This window comes from Patella vulgata, chromosome 6 (assembly GCF_932274485.2).
Source record: "Patella vulgata chromosome 6, xgPatVulg1.2, whole genome shotgun sequence".
Lineage (NCBI taxonomy): Eukaryota > Metazoa > Mollusca > Gastropoda > Patellidae > Patella > Patella vulgata.
The window spans coordinates 19492829-19505078 of NC_065884.2; the positions used below are offsets into that span (position 1 = coordinate 19492829).

Sequence of the window (12250 nt, forward strand, 5' to 3'; positions counted from 1 at the left end):
GAACATTTTAAATTGTTGTCACCTGCACAGCACAAGCGTACATCCTTATTTATTTTACATTAATTTTCATAGAAAGTGAATGATCAACTGGCTAAAAAGAATTCATGCTGTTTTAAATTGTTAAGCATAGTCATCATTATTATTTTTTTTATAGTAATATTCATAGGAAGTATATGTGAACTAGTGGTGTGTTTAATACAGTTTTTAAATTTAAAGAAGAGGCATAAGATACCTTTTATACAATAGATAGTGACCTTGGAGGATTTTATGCTGTTGTCACACAGTAGCTTTCATATCTTAAATCTGTCTCACAGGTATAACAACCTACACTGTGTTCAAACATACAGATGTCCTGTGTTTCTGTCAGGTAACACAGGTATGATCAGAGACCATTGTATGACTGTATGAGGGATCTTATTATCTCTTGATGTTTTTACTGTCTCTATATTAACTACAACTATCAGTATACTAGGATGATGTAATCAGACCTGTACTTAATGGATATTATTCTGTTATTTCTTCTTTGTACCTGAGGATAAAACTAGTTGTGGGTTATATTGATACTGTTTGTATTAGAAGGTAAGGAGTGTTTTTATTCTCTTATAGTGTGTATCTACCTCCACTGATTCCTCAGTCAATATTTTGGTTTTGTAATATGGATACATTCCAACTGATTGAACTCTGAACCCCCTTTCTCTAGAACACCTTTGATAAAAAGTATGTAAGAAAAGTGATAGGTTAGGAACAATAGGATTCAGTGTTGGATGTGGGCTAGACTTTTAGAGATGTGTAACACCTGTATAGGTTTTTCTTACCTTCCTGTGAAAAGTGTTAGTTGGTGTGTTTATGTTGAGAACTAGATGAGATTTACACATGTTGAACTAAACAGCTGTTTTTACTTGTGTTTATTCAGGTTTAATTCTGATAAAATAGTCACTTTACTTACCACACATTATATATAGTTAGATATCTTCCTGTACACATATATACACACCCACCCACCCACATATACACGCACACCCAGCATCATGAAATTATTTTATACTCTATCGTGGAATGAAAAGAATAAAATTATTGATAGTCGACACATGTTCAATTCCATCTAGATACCTGTTGATTTGTCTAAAACATTAATGTGACCAATTGTTTATTTCATTCATGCACTAACAATATATAGTATGACCATATTCTGCTTTTGTTATTTACATATGATCTAAAAATCAGATCTCTGATCATTAGATCATAGATGATCGGTCGCAAGCCAGGCAAATTTCTACAGAGAATTGTAACATATCAATCCTGTAGTGACAAAACTAGTAATATCTCATAATGTTACGATATGTTCCGTAATACTACCCTGCCATATTACCATTATTAATATGAGAACATGCCCGATTAGTTTAATCTGCACAGCCTAATTTACCTCTGTGGTTTCTAACACTATTATTTTATTAGATCAAACCATATGAAATTTTCTGTGTTAAATTTGAAAAGATTATCATAGGATTAAACCATGCAACCACCAGGAAACACAGTTTGTAAAACAGGCAAAATTGTATGATGTTAAGGCTATTACAACACACTTCATGTTTTCACCTGAATTAAAATATCAATGGTAAACAAATAATTCTTTGGCAAGTGGTCCAATATGTGTGCTTTAGATCATAAGATCTGTCATTGAGTAAAGTGGAGTGATAACGTGATAAGGATAGGGTCATCTGTCCAATCAAGTGGGTTTTCTCCCACGCGTAAAGACACCTACACACAGACGAATTATTAAAATAGAATTGAATCATATGTTTGTCCTGAAATGTCTTAGTTTGTGTTAAGTGGGTATTAATCTCCCTCTCTCTCTCTTTCTTTTAGGTAATGCTTGAATCTGATCTACTGACGCAGATTTCTTAACATTTTGCCCTCCAGGTCTGTGCTTCCGATCTTGTCTATGATTATTATTATCATCCCTCTCATTTATTTCTTATAGTTTGTCACATTGGGTAATAGGCCTTCAGGGATTGTATAATACATTTCACCTTCATCAATATGTTATTATTTGAGGTATATCAATGCGTAATGAAAGCATATTTATATCTTCAGGCAGATAGATTGGATGTAAATTCAATGTCTGTCAAGGATACTTTATAATGAGTTTTAAACTGTTGACATGAGCAGAGTATGTTTACTCTTTTTTAGAAAGTGTTATTTAAATTTCATAGAGCTAACATTTTTAGTCGATGTGAGCATTTTACCAGGGTTGTTCTCTTTCTAATATTATGGGGGGTTGGATGGCCGAATGGTTAGCACGTGCGCGCTGCGCTGTATCATACAGTCTGTCATTGAGTCAACTGGCGGGGTTTCGATTCCCCGGTTGTACGTGACAAAGAGTAGGGTCGCCTGTCCAACCTTGTGGGTTTTCTCTGGGTCCTCCGGTTTCCTCCCACTGCTAAAGACCCCTACACACAAGCGAATTATTGAAACAAAATTGAACCATGTGTTAGTCCAGAAATGACCTAGTTTGTGTCAAGTGGACGTTAAACCCCATTTCTCTCTCTCTCTTTCTAATATTAGAAATTCTAAAGTTGTGAAAGACCAAGTGTTTTTTTAAAAAGAAAACAACACTTGCACAATAGAATAACAGGTACAAGGCCTTCATAAGGAATTGATTGACCTCTCATTGATGGGCTCATTTCACATATGTAGTTGAATAGGTAGTACACTAGTTGAGAACAGTCCATTCAACCATTATTAGGCAGATTGAAGAATTTGTGACAGTTTAATTACAAATAGTTGAAAAACCTGTGGCCTGGACAAAATTTATACTATTTTCACTTTTACATTGACATACTTTTTTGTATCCTAAATTCAGATCTGTTACCAGAAAAAAATGTTCCTATTTAACATTGCAAATGAAACCATAGTAAATAACATGTCAAAATGACTGGTAACGTGTCGATGGGACATCCAACTCCCATTTGGTTCATTGATATGAACATACATGTACATGTGTTTAGTTTTACACAAGTTGATTGATCAAAGTGACATGTGAACCAACCATTAATATTCAAACATAAAGACATGTTTTTATTCTCTATAAATATTTAACATAGTTGCTGTATTGATACTAACACAGTAAAAAAATTTACTAGTTAAATGTTAGACTATTTAACTTTCCTCCTCTGTTAATGTGAGCAACATATATTGTAAAATCAACAATGTATATATGTCCTCGGGGTCAGTATTGTACATGTAAAAGGCATTCTGAAGAGAAATTGAAATGTTGTTAATCCGCTCCCATTCCATCATTGGTATCGCTTAAGATTTTAAATATAAATGAGCTAAGCCGCTTTGATTTAGATCAAAATAAATTGGGTTGATCTGATCTGTTATTTTGATTAGTTACAAACAGCACTTAGTTGGACAAAGTAATAGGGTTGATCACTTAATTACTTAATCAATGCCACCTATTATCAACAACAATCAAGATTAGTAATAGTTTCACTCTCTACACTCAATATTTTTTTGAATTTTGAATATGATTTACCATATCTTGAGGTCCGATTGGGCATATTCCTGTTCGAAGGTTCGTCAACTTGCGTAGGACATGTCTGGCATATAAGGGCGAAACAGCATCCCTGCTGTCTGCATTAGCCTGTTTTTACATACAGATGGCAGGGTTTGGCCGGGTTTAAACTAGGCCTCCTGCAAAAAGTGTGATACATGCTATCAATTCAACTTTGTCTCTTGTGTGTTTTGCTCATTTGGATATGCAGGACTAAATTTCTCATCTATCAATAAAAATTGATCTAAATTCCATTCTCCAGTGGAGAGAGGAAAGAGAAGTCAATTGAGGAATAAGATTAGAAACAGGAGTAGACATGTCTGTCAAGTCTTTAGCCAGCAAGATCAAGTGGTTGAAGATAGGTTACAATCTCAAGTAGATGCTAAAAACTCACAAGATGATAAAACTTCTACTCACAGGCCATTTGTGTCAGAAAAAACATCATTTTCTCTACCATTTTGTATAAAGTCACATTATTTTTTGGTGCTAATTTTCTGCCCGCAAGATGTTGTTTAAGAGTTAAAAGGAAGCAGACATACAGACCACCCATATTGTAATGTTTATGTTATGAAGTGTTAATAAACTGAGTAGGTACCATACAATATGTTCTCCTTCTGCCCAATTATTCTTAATAGCCCAAATTTATCTTCTCTAAATCTGATCAGCTCCCACACAAGGTTTTTCAATCGCTCCCTCTGGAAAACTTATCACAAAATGAGATGACTTTAATCTAAATTATGGTAAGACCATCCAAGTAATGTGCATTTAGAATTCACAGGAATTTTCAAAAGGCGAGAAGAGAAATGATTCTGTCTGTTTTACTTCTTTTAACACACTTGTGGTTGCCAGGGAGTCATTATTATCAAGTAATACGCAGACATCGATTAATGACATGTATACCAAAATAGATAATAGTTTTCAAACGTCTTTATTGTACGCATAAAAAATCTCTTAACTTGCATGTTATGTACCCAAAAAAATCTCTTTAACTATGTATTCGAAGGTTGTGTTTGATGAAGAACAAGATAGGATAAATGATGATTTTTGTATGTTTATTCTTGTACAAAAATTTGCAGTGTTGTCTAACCTTTTGTAACATCCACCCAGCTTCGGTTTGAATTACTTCCAATTCTCAAAGCTACTTTGTAAATCTACAGCTATAGGTATTTTTTACAGCTTGCCAGCACATTCTTAAGTTTTGTTTGGTTTAAAATGCTTGAAATAGATGTACAGGGTAGGTTTCAGGACAAATAACTTTATTTGTAATGCTAAAATACCTGCGGTTACCTTTAATTAGATAAGGGGAGATAACTGATGGTGTATGAGAAATCCGGTGTTGACTGAGAAAAGATCAGGGTGGGGTGAAGTGTGTGATTTATGCACAAAAGCCAGATGGGCTGTTTCAACTGTAGATTAATAAAGGAAATTGAAGAACAAACAAGCTTGTTGGCCCTTCATGCCCTCTGCTGCAGTCAATCTTTAATAGGACCTTTCAAACACGTACCTGTTTTCATAGGTAGCTCCACCAACAAATTGAGGTAGAAAATACCCATGTATTAGAAGTTTGTTGGATCAAAGGAAGATAAATAGACAGGTGAAGTCGGTTTAATTGCTCAATGTAAGCAGTATTTACACCAACTTATTTCTACAAACTTGTCTTTATATGAGGACGTTTTTCCGTCTCTTAACATGAAGAATAAGGAGGTATTATATATAAGATAAAGAGAAAAAACACAAGCATTGTAGTGGATACACAAATATATTCCCACCCCACTAAAGGTAACTTGGTTCAATTGCTCTATTTTGAAATAAGATCGCCTCAAGATATGTTCGAATGTTCAAAGACTTCTTTACATAGGTTTAGAAATATCAACACTTAGACATCATATGTAACACTTGAAATGACATTACACTTTACAAAATAGTCCCTGCTTTGTTCATTCTTAATTACTGTTTTCTTAATCTTTTTTTTAAAACACCACTGTTGAATTAAGTTTGTATAGATGGTTGAACTTCAATGTTCTATTCAAGATGGGAATTTTGATGAAAAAAAAAAATATTAAAATCTGTTTTGATGTGCTGATTTGTTATCAGAAGTTAATAGGATTTTTTTTTTTTAGGTGGTTATCGTTCAGTTTTGAAAAAAAAAAAGATTTTGAATGGATATGAATCAATCAATTTATTGAAGCTCAGCAAAAAGATTTTATAAAATAAAAAAGCTATAGTGAATGATCAAGTACATGCATCTGGGTTTTTTTTGGGGTTTTTTTAGGATTTTTTTTCTTTGATGCAATGATGTTGTAGAATTCAGTCATGACTGCTATTTGTATTAACAAACCTACTGTTGTTACACTAAGTATATATAATGAGATCATTTTGGCTCCGATAATGAATGTGTTTCCGTCGGGTGCAATTTGTAGTTTGTGTGCAGCAAATTTTTTTTTTTTTCACCAAGGACTAGAACCGTGTTTTACGGCCTGTAACACAGCAATCAATGAAAATCACCATTGATTTTTGCAGAAGGCAGTTTAGTTTTCTTTGATCACCTTTACAAATTGGATTGATTTTATTTTCCAAGCTTACAGAACGGAAACACTTAAAATGAAAAACCTGTCCCCCTCCAGGCTAAATACAATTGCTTCCTCTTTTCCTGCCAATGTTTATTATTGCCTAATCAGCCTTTCAGTGTGTTTTTATTGCTGGTAATATGGTTCTGGTAGCTAAACAAAGACTTGCTGTAAGCCATAATGCCTTGTGAACCACTGCAAAATGAAACTGTACAATTATATTACATGATCGATAGATTTGGTAAAGAGCAGACCTGGAGTCGAAGTAGCATTTTTCATACTTGTTACTTCGATTTCAGGTCTTTTTAAAACAAATATAAGTAAAATTTATAATACAACATAATATCATTTATGACATAGTAAAATATGTTTCCAAACTATTAATGAATTAGGCTAAGGAAGGGATACTTAATTTTTAAAAAAATTCAGAGGAAGTTATTTTTTTTATTGTCAGCTGGTTTTTACTCAAGTGGAAACTGTTAAGCTAATGTGGTATTGAATTAATGTCAGCATGTTTTTTTACGTTTCTTATTAATTATTGGCAACTTTTGTCATTAAATCAGAACTTATTACATTAGTTAACTAATAAGTTCTCTGCACATCACACTTTGCAGGTGGTAGAAGGATGGTTAATGATGTCATTTACAACTGTTAAATTCTTGGTTTGATGAATTCAAAGGTCACTTTCATGTTTATAACAATGTATGGGATATTTAGTTTGTTGCGATTCGTTATTGGTATAAAAGAGAAACAAAATAACATTAGATTGTTAATATGTGCTATAATGTGAACTAGTGTGAAGGTTTGTTTCTTATAGAACTATGGCATGAAGGAATTGATTCAGGTAAATATTTTGTGCTGTAGGGTGGTGAGCCGCGCTATAAATCACAAATCTGTCATCTATGTAAGCTGTGTATTCACTACAAGATTGTACATAACAAGTAGGGGGCGGTGGTAGTCAAGTGGTTAGGGCTCTTTGACTATAGTGTACCAGGTTCAAATCCCTGTGTGGGCCAAGAAGAACTGCAGGAATTGTCATACATGGTTCACATTTGTCAGGGGTAAAGCCTTAGAGGCTAACAAGGACATGGGTTTAAAGTTGTATGAAGAGTATTTGGAAAGGCTGTTGTCCAGGTGAAATGGCTGGAATATAGCCTTTCCTTACCTTTATGTGTGACAATGGGTATGTCAGCCTAACCTTGTGGGGTGCTTCCTATATCTAAACACAGGTAAAGAATCCTACTGCTATGATGCAGGTTAATGAAAAAATAAACAGCATGATTGTATTACTATGACTACAAAAGGAATAAGTTTCATGGGAAGATATTTATTAATGTTACATCAGTGGTAATTGCATGGAGAGAGAGATGTGTTCATTGCAATCTAGAGCAATAGATCTGATAAAGGTTGAGATTGGCAATGGACAGATTTCCCTGTGGGCCAGTATCACAATCCAGTAGCAATTTTATAGCTATTATCAGAATAATCGTAAGTCCCCAGAGATACTCAACTTAGTTCAAATCTCCATTTTGTTGGCTGTAAGCAGAAAATATCTGAATGCAGCAATCAGAGGAATGGTTTTATCAGGATATTTGTATGCCTAGCTGATTTTTATTGTTAGATTTCAATCCTTATATCACTTCCATCAAACATAACACCACCAAAGTGTTAGAGGCTTCATTTTACTTTCATAACACACCAATTCATCAGGGAATCTTTAAAACCGACCAGAAACTTTTTCTTTACTTGCTGAATTATTTTCTTTCTAGCACTCTAGTTATTTATTGTGTGCAGTATTGAAGTTAAACTATTGAGCTATATTTTTTATTGTTTAATGTAGTAATTGTCTCCATTCAAGTAATGGAAATAAATGGAGGCTTTATTCAATCATCTGCAATGAGAGAAGAATTCTTGTTATTGCCAAGAAACTTTTTTGTCCCCCGCCTTTCAAAGTAAGCAGGGGAATATTGAAATGGATCTGTCAGTCCATCTGTGTGTCTTTCTGTCCATCCGTCCATTACACTTTTTGGGACAGATTAATTCTCCTTCTAATTAAGATAGAATGTTCAAACTTGGTGTAGGAGTTGCTTAGGGTAAGCAGAGATAAGCCATTTGATTGGCTGATGCTTTGGGACAAAGATAACTTTAGTTCTAATCAAGTGAGAGTGATGAAACATTGTGTATAGTTTCATTACATCAATACCTTGACTACATTCGATAATTAGATTTTCTGCTTAGGGTAAGCAGAGCGATAAACAATTTGATTGGTCGAGATTTTGGAACACAATAACTCTCCTTTCTGACTAAGGTACAATTTTCAAACTTCATGTAGCATATTGAGTTTGACAATGAGTATTTTCTGCTTAGGGTAAGCAGAGATAAACCATTTGATTGGTTGATGCTTTGGGACACGATGACTTTAGTTCGAATTAAGTGAGAGTGATAAAACTTGGTGTATAGTTTCATTACATCAATACCTTGACTAAGTTCGATAATGAGCATTTTCTACTCCGGGTAAGCAGAGCGATAAGCAATTTGATTGGTCGGGACTTTGGAACACAATAACTCTCCTTCTAATTGAGGTATCATGTTCAACCTTGGTGTAGGCGTTCATTAGGTGAATGCCTGGAGAGTGATGAAACTTAGTGTACAGTTTCACTACCAGGTATTTCTAGTTCTTGACTGAGTTTGATCGTGAACATTTTATACTTAGACTAAGTATAGATAATCAGTTTGATTGCTCAATACATTGGAAGAAGTTAAATATACAATTAATCAATATGTGTCATCTATTTATTTTGGAATTTCGGTGTGGGACATCAGAGTGATAAAATTTTTAAAGTGGAAACAAAGAAATAGAATGGGTGTAAAATCTTGTAGGACTTATTACATAAGTTATTTGGCGACTAACATATGATTGTGTTGAATTACAATAGTTATGTGTACAATGTCAAGAATTTTGTATGAGCAGTACATTGCCTTGGTTTATGTCTCACTCATACAACCAAACACACTTGATTGTCATCCCTACATGCGTAACTGATGGAAACCAGTGAAGTAGAAGTAATATTGACATTTATTTCATGATTATTAAAGAGTTTATTTTCCTTTTTTTCAGCAGTCAAATCAGTCGGTTAATTCCCAACCACAAACGGAAGACGAACAGAACTCAAGAGACGAACTCCTGACAATCGCATCATTGAGGACTAATTCAAGAGATCCACTCAGTGACGTAAGTCTTTACTAGGATTGATTTAATGGTAGTTTTATTCAGGAATGAAATTATTCAAACCAAACAATGACCCAGACTTTACTTGTTAAGGTTGGCACTTTTGAGACTGAGGAAAGGGTAGCTAGTTTTTTGGTTTCCCCTTTTCGTTGGTGCAGGATGAGAGCCTGGCAAAGAAAAAGCATCAAGACCAGAGATCCCCCCCCCCCCTTTGTACTCATTGAGGTGCACGTAACAGAACCATTAACAGTTGGAAGTAGATGACGAGTATGTGGAAATGGAAATGCTGCTGTCCGGTCAAAAACTCCCCCAGAGGATACTGCATGGCATATGCCCATCCTTATTAACAAGCCTTTTGTAGAATGTTAAATCCCATTTCATTTCCTTACCAGCCCCAAAAGTCTTAAACCTAACATAAGAACCGACCTTTAGAAAGCCTGAAGTTTTGCTCACAAGTAAATATATGCATCATGATACTATTAGATAAGCTTGCCTCTCATGTCTCTCTTGACTCTAAACACGATTTCAATATGTTTTTTTCCTAACACTATTGTCACTTAATGAGTAACATGGGGATTTTATGGTCTAACAGAGTATTGATCAAAAAAATATTCGCAACAAATTATCTCCGACAGCTATGTTTATTTCGACACAATATAAAGGAAGTAGTGTGAAATTGATTGCTTGCCATGACTGTAAAGAACGCAATGAGAATACAGATCAGATAAATTTGTCTCAAGCCTTGCGAGATGGTTTCATACATCACACAGTCAAGATGAGCCATCTATAGAAAGGCTATTGGAGGTTTTAATGGCCTGGGGCATTAATGTAATTATCATGGCTTTAGTGAAGAGAAATGGGGCAGAAAGATAGTGTTGTATAGAAGACCAACTCCTCACTGATGCACTCTCTAAATCCCATCAATTATTCCTCGTACTTCGTGCAGACGGCACAAGACCTCAATCAATATCCCTCTCTTGGCTACAAAACATGCTCGCTTTCCAAATATAAAAGCCTCTCGTTCTCGCTAGTTTTTAAGAGTTTTGTTGGAAGACCTGCAACCTTTGACACTTGTAGTTAACACGCTACATGTTTTACTGAATTATTTCCCATGTTTTCAGCGCCCAATCCAATCGTGACTATTGAAATGTAAAAACTGCTCGCCTCAACGTTTGCATTTCATGAAATTTAATTATGGAGTCACAAGAGAGGGGAAAGTGTTTAAGAAGAACACTTTTTCTCTAGTTCTCCACTTGGACTTCAATAATAGCTCTTATAGACTACAGGCAACTCAAGTACTTGTTAAACAACCTTTCAAAATTAAGACAGTAATTATATTCAGCCCTTTTATTGATTCGTGTGAGGGTTTTGTGCTCTTGTATGTCAAGAGCTCTTACACATAGGTTCTTGAATCACTGTGTTCTGAGAGTTGTTTCAATGAGTTCGGATGGATAAAGAGACTTTGTTGTCGAAGGCTATCATATTTGTCTTCTAATCATATTTTTCAGGCAAGTACTCACTCTAGTTCTGGCCGAGGGTATCTTGTAAGTATTATCTACTTTATTTCTTTTACTTTCAATACTTTGTCCACACACTTGGGTAACTGTATATCAATAGATGAGATCTTGTTCCTTGTTTATCTATCAACGACTGATAGACTCTACAGTATGCATGCTGCCATTCATTACAATGTTTGCTGAAAGGAAACAAATTTTTCTTCTGGAGAAACACTTGCATTGATTTTTGACTCAAGAGCCTGTTGAAAATAAAGACATGCTGTAAATTGCTAAAAATAACACAATGGTTTGATATTTTTTGATTCACAAATTGTTGGTAAAAAGAAATGTTGGTGATGAGCCATACAGCTAGATACGGTTATATTAGATCGTACCTATGCCGGATGATTGCAGACTTCACGTTTTTGTAGCAAGATCATGTGCGCTTGATGAATGTTTACTCCCACATTAGCCTGTACAGTCTCTTTCCATTAAAGTTTTATTTTTCCGTTTTTTGTACGATAATGTCCTTTTTCATCTCTTGAATTATTTATTTATTTATTTACCAAAGGAAGAAAAACAATGTTAAAGAGATTTTAGATAGTGCACTCTGGTATTCTGATGGTTGACAGTGTTTCTTTGTACACTGTGTAAACTGCTATTAATAAGTGAAGCTGCAGTATTAAGTGGTTACTATTATTTTAATTCCTTCATTAAAGTCCCTTTCAACAACATAAATGTTGTAAATATTATGACTTTCCACAGTGATCGAGTCATATATAGCTAAACGTGTTTGTCCTACTAAGTTCTTTTAGTTTTCATAAAGTTTTAAGATATTTACTGTATTGAATAAACATGAAACTCAAGTGTGCAGTTTGTGATTTAATTGATCAGGTCTACTTAAAAGCTTCTTTGATTCCCAAACATAATGCATGTTATTCAAGACTCTCAAAAGCTCGACTAGAAATCCATAATTTCTTACAAAAATTCATTACTTTGTGTCAATGCATTTGTTCTCCCTCCACATAGTAGGTGTAGAAAAATATTTGTGGAAGATGTCAAAAAAAAGATGGATAATAAAAATATGTCTTTTCAGCAGTTGATTTTAACTTGTTGAGCACTATAGTCAGCTACACAGATTTCTGTGGATGTTATGTGAAGTAAAAACATTGAATGTTTGGATAAACCAGGAGTCTAAATTGAAATGATTAATATGTGGCTACGCTTGCAAATCACAATATAGGGAATAAAATAAAGTTAGTTTTTGTAGAAAATAGATAATATTGTGCAAGAATCACTTTTTTTATGAAATATCTTATTGACCGAAATGTGTTTGTTTGAATGGCCATTAAAGTGAAAAATGATAAACATTATAAAAAGACAAGGATCAATTGAACAATCA

General features: G+C 34.3%; 1 protein-coding gene across 4 annotated transcripts in view; it reads left to right on the forward strand.

Annotated features, from left to right (window-relative positions):
* LOC126824723 (autism susceptibility gene 2 protein) overlaps positions 1-12250 on the forward strand; it is a 216524-nt gene that overhangs the window by 133251 nt on the left and 71023 nt on the right. For all 4 annotated transcript variants that reach the window (XM_050554059.2, XM_050554060.2, XM_050554061.2 and 1 more), the window contains exons 3-4: positions 9242-9355; positions 10861-10896. In XM_050554059.2, the coding sequence (XP_050410016.1) occupies positions 9242-9355; positions 10861-10896 (150 nt within the window). The remainder of the gene's footprint in view (positions 1-9241; positions 9356-10860; positions 10897-12250) is intronic.